Here is a 17950-nt window from a genome sequence, read left to right on the forward strand (position 1 = left end):
GAAATCTGCATATTTAGCCAGCTCCTGATGTGACCTGAAGCATGGAGCAAGGGCAAAATGAAGGGGAGGACCAACTATCGCTGATAAGGATGAAAACTGAAGGTAATCAAGGGCGAATTGCCTGCTTGGGACTTACCACTACTGGTGCTCCTATGTTCCTTCTTTAAAGATCCAGACTTCCATCTGTAAAATTTCCCTTCAGCCTAAAGTGTTTCTTGTAATGAGGGTTCGCTGGTGACAAATGATCACAGCTTTCCCTTACCCGAAAACGTTTTTGTTTTGCCTTCATTGCTTTCAACTATATTTTTTGTTAGTTTTTCGTACTTACTTTTCTTAGCAGTTTTTAAAATAGATTTGTTTACTTTATTTTTATTTTATTTATTTTTTGAAGGCGGAGGTGATTAGGTTTATTTATTTATTTCCTTATTCTTTTAACGGAGGTACTGGGGATTGGACCCAGGACCCGGGGCATGCTCAGCATGCCCTCTACCACTGAACTATATCCTCCTCCTCCCCTCGCCTTCATTGTTGAAGGAACTTTTCACTGGCTGTGGAATTCTAGGTTGACATGATGGTGATGGTGGTGGTGGTGGTAGTTTTAGAACTTTAAGGATACTGTTGCATTGTCTTCTGTCCTGAGCTGTTTCCGAAGGGAAATCAGTCCTCGTTCCTGTCATTGTTCCTTTGTTTGTATTGTGTCTTTCTGTTTCCTAACCGCTGTTAAGGTTTTCTCTGTATCTTTAGTTTTCAGTAGTTTGACAGTGACTTATGTAGGTGTGATTTTCTTTGTCTGTATCTTGTTTTCGGTTCCCTGAGCTTGGAGCTGTGGGTTGATGTTTCTAATCAAATTGAGAAAATATTTGGCCACTAGTTTTGGGGGGTGGGGTGGGGGGAGAGGTAATTAGGCTTATTTATTTATTTGTTTGTTTGTTTTAATGGAGGCACTGGGGATTGAATCCAGGACCTCAGGCATGCTAAGCACACATTCTACCACTGAGCTATACCCTCCACCTCCTTTTTTTGTTTGTTTTTAATTTCTTTCTTCCTTCCTTCCTTCCTTCCTTCCTTCCTTCCTTCCTTCCTTCCTTTTCCTTCCTTCCTTCCTTTTCCTTCCTTCCTTTCTTCCGTTCTTTCTTCCTTTCTTCCTTTCTTTCTTTCTTTCTTCCTTCCTTCCTTCCTTCCTTCCCTTTTTCTTTTTTGCCACTAGCTTTAAAAACACTTTTTTTGCTAATTCTGTTTTTACTCTCTTTCTAAAACCCCAACTACATGTTTATCAGGTCATTTTATATCATCCTAGAAGTTCTGTTCATTTTTATTGCATCCTTTTTAAAATCTGTGCTTCAGTTTGAACAGTTTCTTCTGGCCTGTCTTCAAGTCCACTGTCCTTTCCTCTGAAGTGTCCTAGCTGCTGTTATTCAAATCTAGTGAATTTTCATTTCATATATTGTTTTTTTTGTGTTCAGATTTCTGAGTCCTTCGTCTTTATATATCTCTTGAAATTTACCCATCATACTCTTTTCCTTTATATTTTTAACACACTTATAACAAAGTCTTTGTCTGCCAGTCCAACATATGAGTCACCTGGGGATCTGCTTCTGCTGAGTTTTTTCTTGATTATGGCTTGAATTTCCTGCTTCTTTATGTTTAGTCCTTTATTATTGTGTCCACTGACATTGTGAATAATAAATTCTAGAGATTCTTGGATTCTGTTACCATCCTCTGAAGAGTGTTGAGTTTTATTTTAATAGGTAATTAGGTTATAGGCAGCCATTCTCTTTTTGTTTTTTGTGTTTTTTTTTTTTTTTTTTTTTTTGGAAAGGGTTTACTTACCATGTTTAAACTTTGTTAAGATAGGTCTCTTTGGGTTTTTCCCTTAGTCCTCTGATGTAGCCCTTCCTTAGTCCTGAGATGATGAGCTTTCTCCCAAGGCTGGCTCTTCTGGGATTCTAATGAAAAGCCTGAGTTGTTTACCAAGTCCTTCTAACTTGGTGAGACTAGAAAGCTACTTTGGGGAAAAATTGGTTAAATGTAGGATCTCACTGAGTTCTCTTCTCTTCCTTTAGAGATTGTGACCCCTCCATTTTCTGCCTGTTTTTGGTCAGTTTTGCAAATTGTTATTTCTTGTATTTGTCCAGAGTTGATAATAGTTATCTGGGGGAGGGTTAGTTTGATGCCAGCTTACTTAGCCATTATTGGAAGTAAAACTTGGGAAGATGTTTTTGAGCAGAGCTGATGGCTCAGCCATATCCAAGGACAGTGGCTCTGCTTTGGCACCTGTCTATATACATGTGGGAAGGTCTGTAGTGGCTCAGGAGCCTGGGTGGGTGGGGAGAGTGGCCAGAACAGGTCTGAGGGAGTGGGGAGTTAAGGAACCAGGTGTTTCTCTGGTGTAGAAGAAGCATGAGAATGGGAATAAAGGTGGGAGAGAGCTGAAGCGATAGGAAGTTGACCTTAAATTCCTCATCACCACTGATTTGGTCAGGCTATTGTGAGGGGTAATAAAGTACGTGTGTGTCCAGTAAATGGTGTTTATGATTACGGAGACCACTGGGCTGAGCTTTATTAGGGCTTGATCCAAATGGCACAGTCTTTGTCTTAGCATCTGGTGATTTCTCTGTCCTCCGTGGAAGCACACATGATGTGAAATGAGTCGTCATTGTTACATCATCATCAAGAACACGATCAGGAACCCCTGCTGCCTACCGTTGAGGGTCATGTTTCTCTGTGCTTGTTTGCTCTATCAGGTTAGAGTTAGGCTACGTTAAAAGAAACCCAAAATAACAGTGGCTTAAGCAAGGTAGAAGTTCAGTTGTCTGTCGCACAGAGTCTGGGTGTGAGCAGTCCAAGGCTGGTGAGGAGGCTCTACCGGGCAGGAACTCAGGCTTCCTGTCTCGTGCATCTGTCATCTGAATGGGCCAATGTGATTTATTATCACCTGTCTTCATTCCAAGTGGTGGGAAAGGGAAAGGGGCAACTGTGGGTACTTCCCCATGTCCCCAGGAAGGACCCATCCTAGAAGATGCATATGTCACCTTCACATCCCATTGATCAGAACTTGGCCATCCAGCTACAAGGGAAGCTGGGAAATACCATCTTTATTTGGGGCAGCCAGGAGTCCATCTACACATTCAGAGTCCTATTACTGTAGAAAAGGAGACTGCATGTTGGGGGACAGCCAGCAGTCCCTGCTACCAAACCTCAGCTCATGCACCTGCTTTTTAGTTCAGGGGTCACTTTGCAGAAGGAGCCTGGCCCTCCCTGGGGAGCCCCTGAGCACTGGAGTTGAGACATGTCCACCTGCTCTGTACATTTCTCCTTGTGGATATCAGCAGACAAGGACTGTTGCTCTAACATATACCAATAAATGAATATTGTGTGACTATTAAGGAACAAGGCTCAGTCCACAAGCTGCTCATTAATTCGAGACTTATTCCCCAGTGGCTACACCATGCGGGGAGGGTGTGCAAAGCTGGGGTTGAAAGAGCCCAAGTGATGCCAAGATTTTAACGCCGATCCTCCCAGCTCTACCACTGATTGGCAGAGTCACACAGGCATGTGCTTTAACTTTCCTGGTCTCCAAAGTAGGGGCCTGGGTTGTGTCTAACGTGTTTGCTTAGCATACATGTTCTAGAATTGTATGATTCCTTGACACTCCCCATCTTTGCTTTAAGGCCAGCTTCCAGGAGGACGCAGCCACCTTAACTCCTTTGTGGAAGGGGTGGGAGTGGGGGGTACATGCATGTGCATACAGTCATCTGGGGGGCCTGCGGACATGGCTTTCTCTGTTTCCTTGGGCTTCCCTGGCTGTGGCTTTGTAGTCCGAAGTCACTGTGCAATTTTCCATTCAATTAAGCTTACTTTTTAAACTTTGTTTTTCTTTTAAAATATTTCTGGAACTATTATATGTTCATTGTAGAAAACAGAGAAAAGTATAAACCCAATTACCTCCCCTTGCAAAAAAAAAAAAAGAAAAAAGAAAACAGATAAAAGTATGATGAAGGAAGCAAAAAAATCACCCACCCACCAGTACTCAGAGACTGGCTCTGTTAAGGCCTCAGTGTATTCCCTACACTTCAACGTCTAAGAAAATATGAAAAATACTTATAAAAAAATGTCCACTTCAGTTAATCAAATTGGGGTCACACTGCATGATGTTTTGTAACCTGCTTTTTTTCACCTGAGGACCATTTCCCCAGATCCTTAAATATTTTTGAAGAACGTGATTTTTAATGGCTGCCAAGGTTTCTAATCATTTGGATGAACTACTCTGGACTTAACCAGTTTCCTGACATTCAGGCTGTGTCTGAATCTCCATTATTATTAACTACATAACAGTGACTATTTCATACTGACAGCATCTTAGCTCCTGTCACAAACACTGGGTGCAGGTGAGGCCCAGAGAGGTTGGGTGGCCTGCCTCAGGCCACACAGCAAGGAAGTGGTGGGTCCCAGCCATCTGGCCACAAGGCTGACTATACTCTGCCCAGCTACCCTTCCTGGTGCTGGGACAGAGCGGGCATAGGCATGGCATAGGGGTGCTAAGGAGAGTTGGCTTCCAGTGTGTGGTTTGGATAGAAAAGAGCCAGTGGGGTTTCCCAGCGAGATGCTGCTGTGGGTGATTGCGATGCCCCTGGGGAAAGCCAGCTGCTCTCCATCCCCACACCACAGCAGGATGCCGTGCTCCCACTCCACCCCCTCCCACCTGGGCAGCAGTGAACCCAAGCTGGGCGCCTGATTTCCAGGGCTGAGCAGATAGGCTTTGGGAGCGTGGAGGGACAGAGGGAGGTGGGGCCAAGCAGGCTGGGGCTGGGAGGCCACCCAGCTCCTGCCTCCAGGCCCCCATCCAAGTGGGGCAGGAGATACCCGGTCCAGTGGCCTTGTTCCTGGGGAAGCCGCCTCACCCGCTCTCATCCCCATCCAAAGTACTTCTCTCTTTCTCTCCAAAGGGTATCACTCTCAAAAAAAACCTATCCTTATTCTTTTTGAGCTCAGACTCACTTTTTCTGAGAGGGGCCAGTGGGCTCACTGTTGAGTTAGGGGGTGTGGGAGCAGCAGAGCGAACCCACATGAGGCTTGGCGTGGGGTCCCCTTTGGCTGGCTGTGTCCCTGCCTGGATCACTGAGCTTTTGCCCTTTTCCCTGAGACCTTTCGGTTTTGACTTTTCTATGCTTTTCTCTAACAGGCAACCATTGGGATTGACTTCTTGTCAAAGACCATGTACTTGGAGGATCGTACGGTGAGTGACTGACTTAAGACCTGGGAGGACTGGGAGGGCTCCTTGGGACCAGTGGCCTGGGGCACTGAGAGCCCATGTGTGCCCAGAGCTTCCAGCATCGCAGACCCTGGATCCCCCCAGTCCCACCATGTCTTCACCGCCCCCCTGAGCTTCCTGCCTTCCCTGTGACAGGTGCGACTGCAGCTCTGGGACACAGCCGGCCAGGAGAGGTTCCGCAGCCTGATCCCCAGCTACATCCGGGACTCCACGGTGGCCGTGGTGGTGTACGACATCACAAGTGAGTGCGGGGCCTGAGTGCTGGGCGCAGGGCAGCTCAAGGGGCTCACAGCCCCAGCCAGGCTGCAGTCTGTGTGTGTGTGTGTGTGTGCGCGTGCCTGCATGTGCACATGTACATGCTGGTCCTCTCGATGCAGGAAGGCAGGTGCCCTGGGGGCGGCGGGGGGGTGAGTTGCCTTTGAACCCCCCCTGACTCCTGCAACAGGTCCAATGTACAAGACTGGGGTGGCCCTGCCCAGAGCAGGGGCCCATGTGTGGAGTGGGGGCAGATGCTCACCAGGCCTTTGGGGCCCTCCAGTGCCCTGGCTGCCAGAAGGAGCCCTAGGAAGTGACTTCTCTGTGTGTGTCAAGATGGGAGAAGACTCTGGTCTCTGGACCAACCCTGACCTGGCAGCCGTGGTTTTGCCAGCGGACATCCCAACTCGTCACAGGGCTCCCAGGGAGGCGAGGCCTGAGAGGTCCAGGAGAACCGGGGATGGGCTGCACTTCTGGCCAAAGCAGCTGTTCTTGAGAGCAATTGCACTGCCCTGAGGGAGGCTCGTGGGGCTGGGGGTGAGCCTTACTGCCCAGGCAGGTGTGCTGGCACACACATGGTCAGCCTGTGGGCTGCCGTCATGCCTGTGGTGGGAGGATGCCCCGGCCTGCTGCCTCCAGCTCTGCTCGCCCCCTCCTTCCACTGCCCCCCCTGACTGCAGGCTCCCTGCACACCTGAGAGCAGATGGGAGCTAGGCCCTGCAAGGGCTGGAGCTCCTGCAGCCTGATGCTGAGCAGAAGGGAGCTCAGGCTATGGGAAGCCCAGGTTCCCAGGACAGCGAGCTCCCCTCCCCTTGGGCTTCGCACTATGACTGCTCCTCTGCGAGGCCCGTCCCAGCTTCTGCCCTGAAACTGCCTGGCTCTCCTAGCTTTTGTCTGCTCCTGGGGCCACCTTCCCCCTCCCCTTTCCTGTAGAGCTCTGGGAAGCCCCTCTGGCCTTTCCCGTGTTCCTCTGAGCTACTCTCAGGGCTTCTGCGGTCCCCACACAAAATGTCACAATGTTTCCAAGCTCAGTCAAGTCCTCTGCACCCACTTCTCACTCTGCTCTGAGCCTCCAAAGTCAGGTCTCTCAAGTGGGCCCTAAAACCACTAGTACATGTAGCAATCATGACCCAGTGGCCTTCCAGACCCCGTGAATGCTGTCCCCAGAGGGTGGCTCAGCACCGTGAGGGTCTTTCCAGGGCCCCAGGGCACAGCTCCAAGAATCCTCCGGAAGGCCTGTGCCGCCGCCCTTCCCAGGTGTCTGAGGTGCACGCTCCCCCATCTCCCTCTTGCTCCTGCTCTTACTCCCTTCCAACCCTTCCCTTCCCACCCTTCCCTTCCCATCTTCCCCCTCTCCCGCCGGGGCTGCCTCTCACTGGCAGTTTCATCCCCACTTTGCACCTCCAGATCTCAACTCCTTCCAGCAGACCTCTAAGTGGATCGATGATGTCAGGACAGAGAGGGGCAGCGACGTCATTATCATGCTGGTGGGCAACAAGACGGACCTGGCCGACAAGAGGTAGGTGCTGGGGGCTGCAGCTCTTCCTGGACAGGGAGTTCTGGGATGCATGCGTGGTGAGGACCCTGTCTGACCTGTCCTCGTGCATCTGGAAAGGACCTCTGGGGCACCAGAGACTTTGAAGGCACCAGTAGACACCTGCCCACAGGTGTTCATCTCTGAAGCCCCGCCTTCCAGGTTGGCAAGGGCTGGGCACACCTCTGGGCTACCACCTGCCCTGCCCCTGTGAAACGCCTGTGCTGGTGGTGGTGTGAGGTCCTGGTTCCCAGGCATGAACACACAGAATTCCCCTGGCCGTTGCTGTGTCGTGTGACACTTTCCCTGAAGAGGCTGCCCTCCAGGCACCGGGCTCCCCACCCTGCCCTTCCCTGCACTTGTCTGCTCATCTCATGGGTCAGATAAAGCAACAGGTCATGGACAGAGGGCTTCCTGACTGTTTAGGGAATCGTCTGAATTCGAGGCTGCTTTATTAGAATCCTGTCCTTGAAGTGAAGAAAATGTCCTCAAAGCCCAGCTGCTTTGCAGGACGTGACCTTGGGGGGCCATCGCTTTTAACCTCAGTGTTCTCATTTGGAAAATGGGGCTGATGCGACAACCCAGAGAGGTGGTGTGTGGCTGGCACTGCTTTCCAGATGTAGGCTCTGACAGTGGTGACACTGGGAAAGGTGGGTAAGGGACAGCAGCCCCCCTGCCTCAGGACCTGCTCCTGAACTGGACGATACTGCCAAGGAGTGGACAGGGGCTGGCGTCCTGGCTATGGCCTGTGCCCTGTGCCCCCTGCATCCTGAGGGAGTTGTGGGGCCCAGCCCTGGGCTTTGGGCTCACTGAAGGGCCCTCCTCATCTAAGGCTCCCTCCACCTCCATCAGCGGCTACTTCTCTACTGAACTGGTTTCCCCGTCCCCTCCCCTCCAGGCAGATAACCATCGAGGAGGGCGAGCAGCGCGCCAAAGAACTGAGCGTCATGTTCATCGAGACCAGCGCGAAGACTGGCTACAATGTGAAGCAGGTGGGATGCACCGCCTTGGTCAGGCGCCCGCATGTGGCTCCTGGCACGTTTGGCCACGGGCTTGGCCCTGCCTTGCCCAAGGGGCTAGTGACTCGGTAGGGCAGCTAACCAGCGCAGCCATAAACGCACCCGATGGGGAGCGAGGGAGCCTCCAGAGCTCTAAAGCACGGGAGGGAGGGAGCACTCACTCTCAGGGTGTCGGGAGATGTCAGCATTAGCCACACACGGCAACCAGCCTGGCAGACCCTGAGCCCGCCGTGTGTGTCCAGCCACCAACTTCCAGGTGGCTGAGAGAAGCAGCAGTCCCTCCCTCTTACCTAACTTGGGATGGGGGTGCAGGAAATTCTATCTAATCAGCATTTTGGGGTTTCGGGCTTTGTGCTTGAGCTGGGAGGGCCAGGCAGGCTCGGAGGAAAGGGCCGACCCACATGCCTTGGAGCTCTGGGCAGTCAGAATCATCAGAGGAGCCACAGAGGGACAGGGCTAAGCCTCGGAGCAGGGGGCTTCTCCTGGGTCCACAGACCCCCAAGGAGTCCGTGGATGGTTTGGCCGGTCAGTGGACTTAGGTGGGAAGAAACCCCACCTCTCTTCACTAGCCTCTATCAGGTCTCCTGCGTTTCCTGCAGCGGTGAGCGTGGGCAGCACGACTCCAGATGTTAGCAGCATCATCGCAACAGTGGTCACAGCTGCTTTCTTGTCACCTTCCAGGGTCGTAGGTTTCTGGAACTTTACACACATCCCTACTTCAGTATCTCAGGGGTTCAGACCCGCTGCCAGCTTTTGCTCCTTAACACGTCCATGAGTCCGTGACGTGCTGCCGCGTCATAAGTCTGTGTCTTAAAGATTTGTAGAAGTCTATCTGAATCCTAAATGGTTTCCTTTATACAAAATTCCTATGTAATTTATTTCACACACTTAAAAGAAGCCCATAGGCTCTACCAGATCACCAAAGGAGTCTTTCGTTAAAAAAGGTGAGGAACCCCTGTCTTCCTGGAAAAGAGGACTGGGAGAGGCAATGAGGGAGGGCGATCTGGGCCAGGGGACCAGCATGGGCACAGGAGCAGCTGGAGGTGTGTCGGGGCCTGGCTGGGGTCACTTCTGCCCTGCTGCCCCAGCAGTGCCCAGAAGCTGGCCAGAGGCAGTGAAGGTCCATCCCCACTGGGCAGTGCCAGTGCTAGTGCCAGTGGGAGGTGGCAGAGGAGTGGGAAGGGACAGAAAAGGAGGCCCCAAACCCCCAGGACTCAGTACCCCCTGCCCCACTTGGAGTGCCTTCAATGTTCACATTGGCTCCCATCCCCTTCCCAGCCTCCTTCCATGTAAGTCGGGGGCTGCCGTGGGGTCCCCTGGAAGGGGGAGCTACCTGTCCCTGGAGGCCTACAGAAGACACTGGGCTGCTGCTCTGTGCGGCGCTGATGGAAAGGCATGGGGGGCAGGGAAGCAGAGGATGTGGTCCCAGGGGTCGGCATCAGGGAGATGCTTTCCAGAATGCTCTGAAGCCAGGTGATGGTCTGAGCAGGGGTTGAATATGGTCAGTTCAGTTCAAACCCTGTGTGGTTCAGAGGAGTCTCCATGCAGTGCAGACTCCTGGACTCTGAATGTAATCATATCTGCTCTCGGAGGCCTGCATGTACCCCAAGAGCTTCCATCTAACTGGCAGCTTGACCACTGGCAAAGGCTGAGACCACTGTGAGAGCCAGACAGGCAGAGCAGGGCTGCCTGGGGCGAGGCCATGGAGGAAGGCTCAGGGGAGGGACTGGGCCCTCTGTACTCTCTGCCACTTCTGCCCGCCCTGCTCTGGAGCCCCCCTGCAGCCCAGCCACGGGGCCCCATCCCGTGCCGAGGCCGCCATCTTCCCAACTCGGGCCCTCGGTCCTGTCACCCAGCCTGGGTGCTCCCACAGGGCTGGGCTCCGGGGTGAGACCATGGATAAGACTCACCTTGTCTTCAGAGAGCCCATCAGGTTCCTGCAGCTGGTGTTTGTGGGGAGACGGGAGAGCGTTCACAGTCTTCTGGTGCCTTGTACTTCTGCCTTGTACTTGTTGTCACCCCCTAGATTCCACGTCTGCCAGCCCCAAACCTGCCAGCCACACGCGCGCGCACACACACACACACACAGACGCGCACACACACATCCCCCCACACTTACACAGATTCACACACACACACAGATGCCACACGTGCACATCCATACCACATGTACTGCTCTACACACAACATAGACATCACACTCACACCCACAACCCAAGCAAAGCCATAATATCACATTCACACTCCTGTGTCCTTATTCCCAGCAAACAGTCTCCCGCACTCAGCTGCCTTGACGCCCTTGGACTCACAAGGCTTCCAGAGAAGAGGGTCATTGTCTCAAGGGCAGATAGAAAGTCTGTTCCCCACGCCTGGTCCCCACGTGGGCAGTGGGACAGAAGCCTGCCCAAGTGCTCGTCTCCCAGGGCCTGGATCATTTTCCACACTGGGGTAGGTCCCTTGTTAGCATGAGCCACGTCCAGCCCCTGGTGACCCCATGGCCAGCCTCCCTGGGTGAGGGGCCTGCTGTGACCCAACGCTGTGAGAGGCGCTGGGGCGCGGGAGAGGTCAGGTGCAGCCCCCGCCGTCCAGGGCGGGACAGAAGGAGAGCAGAGCCCCAGGTCAGGAGAATAGGTGAGAGGGCGGAGACACGGGAGCAGGGAGGGAGGGGTTGGGGCTCACACTGCGTCTCCCCCTCTCTCCAGCTCTTCCGACGTGTGGCCTCTGCTCTGCCTGGAATGGAGAATGTCCAGGAGAAAAGCAAAGAAGGGAGTATCCTTTTCCTTTGACAGGGATGAAGCTGGCCTCCTGGGTCTGCATTGAGACCCCATCCAGCTCGAACTATCTAAGCTTCTACTTCCAAAACAGCGTGGGGATGCCAGAGGGATGTGTGTGGAGGGACGGTGCAGGGCGGGAAGTGAGAAACAGTAACTCTGCCCTTTCCAGTGAGCATAGATTTGTATTTCACGGGGACAAGTAGACTCTCCACTTCTGTGCGCTGAGACATGATTTCAACGTGGTTCAACCTCCTCTACACAAGACAGCTCCCCTCCCAGGTGCCTCCTTCCCTGTCCTGCCTGCTTCCTCGGCCCAGCCCTGCACAGCCCCCGGCCTCCGCGCTGTTCCAGGGGCAGGGTCTGCACGCCACTCAGAGTCACCCCAAACCGCAGGCCACACACAGAAGCAGAAACGGAGGCTCAGAGAGGCAGTCTGAATTGCCCAGTGGGCAGGAAGGTAGTTGTTTATTGTCTGTTTACTAGTTTCTTTATACTCTGAATGTTATTTTAAAATGTGTTTATGTATATATACCCTATATATACACACAAAACAAGATAAAAATGCCCGTTATATGTGCATACACACACATAAGAGAACTAGGGTGTAGGGAGAATAAGGCAAAGTCAGGGACAAAGTCGTACTCAGAGTATATGCCGTGGCTGCGTGGGCAAAAAGTGGGAAGGAGGGAAGGTGGTCTTTTGAGGACGAATGGCTTTTTATAGTATTTAACCCTGAAAGAAGCTCCCCCATCATCCTTGCATAGGGCCCCATCCCTCCCTAGGACGCCAGCTACGGGCCCCAGAGCAGGGCTGCCTCTCCCTCCACTGCTCCCAGCCCCGGTGGAGACCCACAGCAGCCCGGAGCCCGGCAGGGGACGTCGATTCTGGGCGGGGCTGAGGGCCTGGGCCTCAGCTGTGACCAGGCCTGGCCTGACGGGGTTCTCAGCCTGGTGAGGGCAGCGGGAACAGCCTGGCTGAGCATTTAGCACCCACGCCTCTGGGGTTCTGATGGCTGCTTCTCCTGCCCACAGTCCTCACGGCACCGACGGAAGGGGCTGGAGAGGGGGCTGTGCTGAGGCCCTTCCGAGGGAGGTGGCTTCTCGCAGCAGCAGCAGCAGCAGCAGCAGCAGCAGCCGCCGCCGCCGCGGGGTCTAACTGACCCGCTCTGACTGGGAGCTTGAGGGGTCGAGGTGGCTACGCCACCCCGGGCAAGGGCCCCGTAGCCCCGTGACTTGCGAGGTGAGATCCATGCCCTGCCGGCGGGCTCTCCACCTGGAGTGCTCTCTGGGGTGGGGGCTGGGAGGCGGCGCTCCAGCAGCAGTGGGTCCCCGGGAAGGCTTCTGAGAAAGGATCTGGCCTGCCTCTGTTTCGACGGTCATCCCACAGCCCAGGTCAAGCTTAGCTTCGGGTGGATGGCGGTGAGGGCTTGTGGGAGGGCTGAGGAAGAGCAGGAGGGTTGGGAGCTCGTGACTCGCATCCTTCCCACCCAGGCCAAGCGAAGAGCGAGTCCCTGGGTATCTGCGGAGGGACGGAGGGGCTGAGCGGGGCAGATGAGGGTACAAGGGACGGGGGCGGGATCTCCTCCGGGAGCGTCATCTTCCTTAGCCCCTCCCCCTGCAGTGATCGACATCAAGCTGGACAAACCCCAGGAGCCCCCGGCCAGCGAGGGCGGCTGCTCCTGCTAATGCAGCCTGACCACCGGCTTCCTCTGACACTACTCGCTTGTTGTGTTGCTTCCTATTGGTTAGCTTCCTAAGGGGGGGGTGGGAAATGAGCTTATCCAGATGGGAGGATTTTTCTTTTCTCTCTGTCTCTAGGAGTCGGGTGGGGTGGGGCGGGAGGCTGGGCATCAGGGGTCACGTCACTCTTAACAGCTGTTACTTAAACAACTATTTTTTGGTTTGGTTGTAATATATTGTACTTTATTAAGATTGCCAAAAACTGTTAAAATTAAAAAAAAAATTTAAATCATGTGTATACAACTTTTTGCCAGATAAAAATGTAGTCATTTTTATTTGAAAGATGTGCTTTTTTTGTTTTTGTATATTTGTAAACTTACAGAGAACCTTTTCCACGCACCTCCTCCTTCCTGTCCTCTTTGAAGGGTTCATCCCCTCTGCCCTCCTCCTGCCCCCAGCCCAATAGATTAAAACAATTAATCTGGGCAATTTAATTCGGCTCCAATCCTGGGCTGTCTGGCCCAGACCAACACAAACAGGCCCCACCTGGTTAAATCAAACACTGAACGAAACAGTCTCTGAAGAGGCAGCTCTGACCCTGTCCTTTTGTGTACAGGGTAGGGACATCAGCTACCGCCCCAAGCTGAAATTAAGGCCTTGTGGACTGCAGGGAGCCCAGCCACAGGCCCACTGGAATTACTTATGCCTCTTTTTCTTCTCCATGAAAAGCCTTGAAGGGGTGGAGGGCACTTGCCACAGGCAACCGTCTGTGCTCTGTGGTCTGCCCAGTGATTGGCAGAAGAAGAGGCCATGGGACGGATGGGGTGCTGTTGACCACTGTGGGCTGGGGCAATGTGTGGTTTATAGAATTGGGGCACCATGTGTAGTTCTGAAAATGTTTTAACCAACCTGTCCAGCAGTCAGCACACATGTCTAGGTTGAAGCTAAGGGAAGGGCAAAAGGAAACTCGGCGTGTGCCCCCCTGAAGCCCTCCTCCTTGGATGCCAGGGATGCTGGAGCCTGCATGGCGCAGTGTTGGTCCACCTGTGATTAGGGAAGGGAGGGTTGTCTGCAGAGCTGCCGCCTGGAGGGTGCATATTCACTGATGCTTGGTTGCTGACACTGTTGAGTGCTGTTCTGGAAAAGTTGACCTCTTGACGTGTTTCTGCCACATTGGCCCAGTGTAGTTGAAATCTGTGTGCACAGAGCTTTGCAGACATTGTACCAGTACTCCGGTTGCCCGAGGGTAGGGCGGAGGCAGGGTCTCCGGAAGCCTGCCCAGGGAGAGCCTCCTTGCCATTTTTGATTCATTTCTGAGAAGGGCTTAGTCCTGAAGACCTACCTGTAAAACTTCTGAAGAGAACTTTCTCTTCCACAAAGTGATGTAGCCCGCCTGGCCAGCATTCCAAATAGATCCAGCCTCACCAACCCCGAGCCTGCATGAAACCAGGCAGTGGGCAGCAACTCTGGCCCGAAACAGTAAACCCCGCCCTCCAAGCCGGCATTGACTCTTCTCCAGGCTGCTGTTTGGCTTGTCACAGATGAGCTAAATGACCATCTGGGGTGTGGTAGGGTGTAAATTCCTCCATAAAACAGGGCTCCAATAAGTTACTGCAACGCATTTGGAACTTCTCGGAAACTAATCCAAAATGGCAGCCAGTTAGCGCAGCAGAACCTGGCAGAGCTCACTGACATTTAGCCAGGGGGCCTGCCACACACTCAGCCCAGGAGACTGTATGTCAGAGCTGATCTTTAGAGAGGAATTTATCTTCAGGAGAAGAAAAGAGGAAGCAGGGTTTCCACTGAGCTCCTCTTCCAGAAGGCAAAGACCGATGTACGACCGTAATTCCAATGTCACGTGTTTAGTTTTTATATGTGTGTACATAATTATGTATAGAGATAGACTTGTGTATACACCTACCACACACATTCTCACAGAGATACATGTGCTCAATGTATATTCTTGTTTTTCCTGCTCTCAAGTTGGACTTTGCATTGTGATAACTGTTTTGGAAATTCAAAAGTACTGCAATGTGTTGAAATAAGAAATACTTAATATTGTCCCAAAACTTGTGATTGTCTTGCCATCAATAAAATAACGCATAGACGTGTTACCTACAGGCAAAAATAGCCCCACAGGAATACGCACACCATTTCCCTATGTACTTATATGCACAGGTGTGCGTGCCCGCGTGGGCCAGTACCCCCCCCCATGGCACACCCCCAAGTGGTGCTTGTTGGAAGAGCGTTTACTTACCTTGTGAGAATTCACAGGGGTCCAGGTGACAGCACCCGGCTTGGCTGGCAGTGAGGCCCATTGCTTGTGGCCCCTGGGAGAGCCCCACGTGTAGGGATCTCATTCGGTCTCAGTGAATGAATGGATGGTGGATTTTATTTTCTTGGTACTAAACAGTCCTTTTTCTTAAAACATTCTTGTAAAAAAAGGTAGAAACTCAGCCCCCTTCTCAGGTGCACACATATCCAAGGCACCACGAACGTTTTTTTCCATCACAGCCTTGAGGAACAGTAAGAGACGCAGTAGATACCACGTGGCTCCATGTGGCCTCCGGGAACCCTCCTTTCCCAGCACGTACACAAAATCCTCCCTCTTGAGCCCAGGCGCTCCCTCTGAAGGTGAGGGTGGATTGCCTTCTCCCATCCTCCCATCTTGGTTCCCTGGGTCCCGTTTCCTCAGGCCTGATCTATACCCCTCGTTCCAGGGTGTGTCGGGGCAGCTGGAGCTCTGGCATAGAAGGGCGTTGGGTCATTGGCTCCTGCTTTAGGCTGGTGTCATCACTGTCCTCTTGCTTGTAGGTAGGATCTTGACTCAGAGTTTAGGTTCAATAGTGAAATGATCACATTTCCTTGTAGAAAATGTCATGAAAGTCCTCAGCATCCCTGGTGAGAGTACCTCATAATTGCGTATCCAGGTGGGCTAGCGAGAGGCAAAGGGCGGGAAGCCTTTTAGGAAGTGATCTCAGTTTACCAGTGGTTTGGTCCCCTTCCGCACAGAGCAGCCCTGACCTGGAAGTTGAGCAGAGTCATCTTCTGTAGCCCTCTTTTTTCTTTGAGGAATCTCAAAGAAAAGTTGTCAAGAAAGCTTCTGTTGTGTGGGCATCTGAAAAATCGTGCATACGATGGGGAAAGCAGGAAGTGTATCTGTGAATGCACACACACGCCGGAGTGAAAGCAGGACTCCAGCATCCTGAGTGCTGGAACTGTGGCTGTGTGGTCCGAGGTTAGCAAGTGTGGTGACTTGGTCGTTGGCCTCCCTGACATCACTGTCGCCACTGACTTCCTGTCAGCACCCTCAAACGGTAATGTCCCAGGTCTGAGGAGCAATGGCCAGATGGGTTTAAGTATCTCAGGCAACAAACAGAAATGGTGGTAGCTAAGGGTGCAGACACGTCTTGAGTGCGACATCTCTGTCCTCCCAGGGGCCAGCCAGTGCTGGGAGCCCCTGCCCTCAGGTACCAGGTGTGACAATAATGGCACCGCTGGCTTCGGTGTTCCTGTAGGCAGAGCAGCCTCATTCCTTCACATGGCAGAAGGCAGGTGAGGATGTCAGGATGTGAGAATAGGTAGCCGAGGGCTGTGAGGCATGTCTGAGCCATGAGGGGCAGCTGAGCAGAAGCGTGTCTGTGCATCAACCAAGCAAGGTTGTGTGTGCACTGGTTTCCTAACTACCTCTCCCCAAGAATGTGAGGCATTGTCACCTGGCTACAGCAGAGTGAGGCGGGGGGCTCAACCCTTCCTATGCCACAGTCAGGAAAACCAAGACGGAGAAGGGTGACTTCCTTATCATCACCGAGCAAGGCAGTCGTGGTCAGAAGCAAGGTGTTTCCATATTTCATCCATCACCGACCTGTGTGTACAAACGTGATGTACACTGGCACCCAGAGCGCTGCTGGGCACGTGTGCTCCTCAGACCATCCCTACTCTGGTCCAGATGTAAGAGTCTGTCCGGCGCATCTGAGTGAGCCAGGAGAGAATCCATGTACATTTCAGGCTCCTCCATTGCAAAGAAGGGCCAGTCCCCAAGTCCACTCTGATTGTCAGACCAGGGCATCCTTTGAATTTGTTGTTTGAAATGAACTACTTCAGTGTTCTAAAACCTTGGGCTTTCAGTGTGTAAACTCCCTGGACGCCAGACCCCCGTGTGGCTGACACTCCCGGCAGGGCGTGGTTTATCCTTGCAATGGGGTCCGGACGCTTCCTTCCGCTGGGAAGCCTCCATACATTGACGGCCAGCCTGTATCACGTGGTGTGTGTCACCTTTCCCCGCACCTGTCCCCATAAAAGTGATTGGTCATGAGGAGCCCAGAGGGTGGTATTTCCATCTCTTCCTGGCTCAGCAGGCTTAAATGGCCACATCGACTTTACATAAAACTGTGTAAAATGTGGAAGACTCAGCATGTTGATCAAACAATAAACTGTCCTGATTCTCAACACAAAGCCTCTTGTCTACTGTTTCTAAGTGGTGCAGTCACATATGGGGGGTGGGGAGGGGAAAGCTAGATTTCTTCACGTGCATGCTCCGCAAAGACCCTCTCGTGTCTGGGTGGTGTGTTCGCCACAAAGCCCTTTGCTTCTTCCTCCTGTTCACCTGGGCTCTCTACCAACTTGGAAGGGGGAAGGGCTGGACACACTAATATGATTACATCCACACTCTTCCATAATCTCCATTCTGCCTAAAGGCTGATGGAAAGGGAATCCCAGGAGAAGTGAGACTCAGAGCCGCGTGGTATCTCCTACCAACCCTGCTCTCCACTCACCATGGCTGAGGGTTAGGAAGGATGGGTGTGGAGACTGGATCGGTCTTCCTTCCGGTGATTTCCAGGAAGCTATTTAAAGGCAAGAAGTTCAGGTGAACCATAATCACCTTTCAGATGACACTACGCTGCCACGTACCACCTCATGCCAGTTGGAGCATCCCTGAGACCGCCCTTCCGTCTCGGTCATCTCCAGACTAAAAGGTGCCCTGAAGGCCAGGACAGTGGTGGGACTAATCCAAAGAGGAAGCAAAGGCCAGGACACAGAACTGCCCTGGCCTGAATGCTGGGAACCCTGGGGCTATAGAGTAAGCCATGTTCACCAGGTCTCATCCTTCTTCAAGTTCAGCCTTCACTGTCTTTCTCCTATAAGGATTCTAAAGTTTCTGGAACACCCTCCAACCTGCCATCTCAAGAAAGCCATTTTTAATTAAGAGGGACAGGAAATAGATGGCCCTACCCACTGAGCCTAGCTTTTCTGGCTGCCAGATGCAAAATGTGAGGTTAAGAGGTACAGGGCATGTGAAGGGGCGGAGGCCTGAGAGCCAAGTGCACATGCTTGTGTGGACCAGGTCAAAGCCAGCTGTTTGCGACAAGCAGTCATTCCCCAAGACTGGTGTTCAGGGCGACGTGTCTGGAGTGGAT

General features: G+C 52.6%; 1 protein-coding gene across 1 annotated transcript in view; it reads left to right on the forward strand.

The window, feature by feature from the left end:
* The window catches only part of RAB6B (RAB6B, member RAS oncogene family), a 55830-nt gene extending 38848 nt beyond the window's left edge, over positions 1-16982 (forward strand). The window contains exons 3-8 of the mRNA XM_032488203.1: positions 5183-5236; positions 5408-5513; positions 6935-7046; positions 7960-8053; positions 10783-10849; positions 12475-16982. Coding sequence (XP_032344094.1) covers positions 5183-5236; positions 5408-5513; positions 6935-7046; positions 7960-8053; positions 10783-10849; positions 12475-12539 — 498 coding nt within the window. The 3' untranslated portion in view covers positions 12540-16982. The remainder of the gene's footprint in view (positions 1-5182; positions 5237-5407; positions 5514-6934; positions 7047-7959; positions 8054-10782; positions 10850-12474) is intronic.
* Positions 16983-17950: the final 968 nt, after the last annotated feature.

This window comes from Camelus ferus, chromosome 1 (genome assembly GCF_009834535.1).
Source record: "Camelus ferus isolate YT-003-E chromosome 1, BCGSAC_Cfer_1.0, whole genome shotgun sequence".
In the NCBI taxonomy this organism is placed as follows: domain Eukaryota; kingdom Metazoa; phylum Chordata; class Mammalia; order Artiodactyla; family Camelidae; genus Camelus; species Camelus ferus.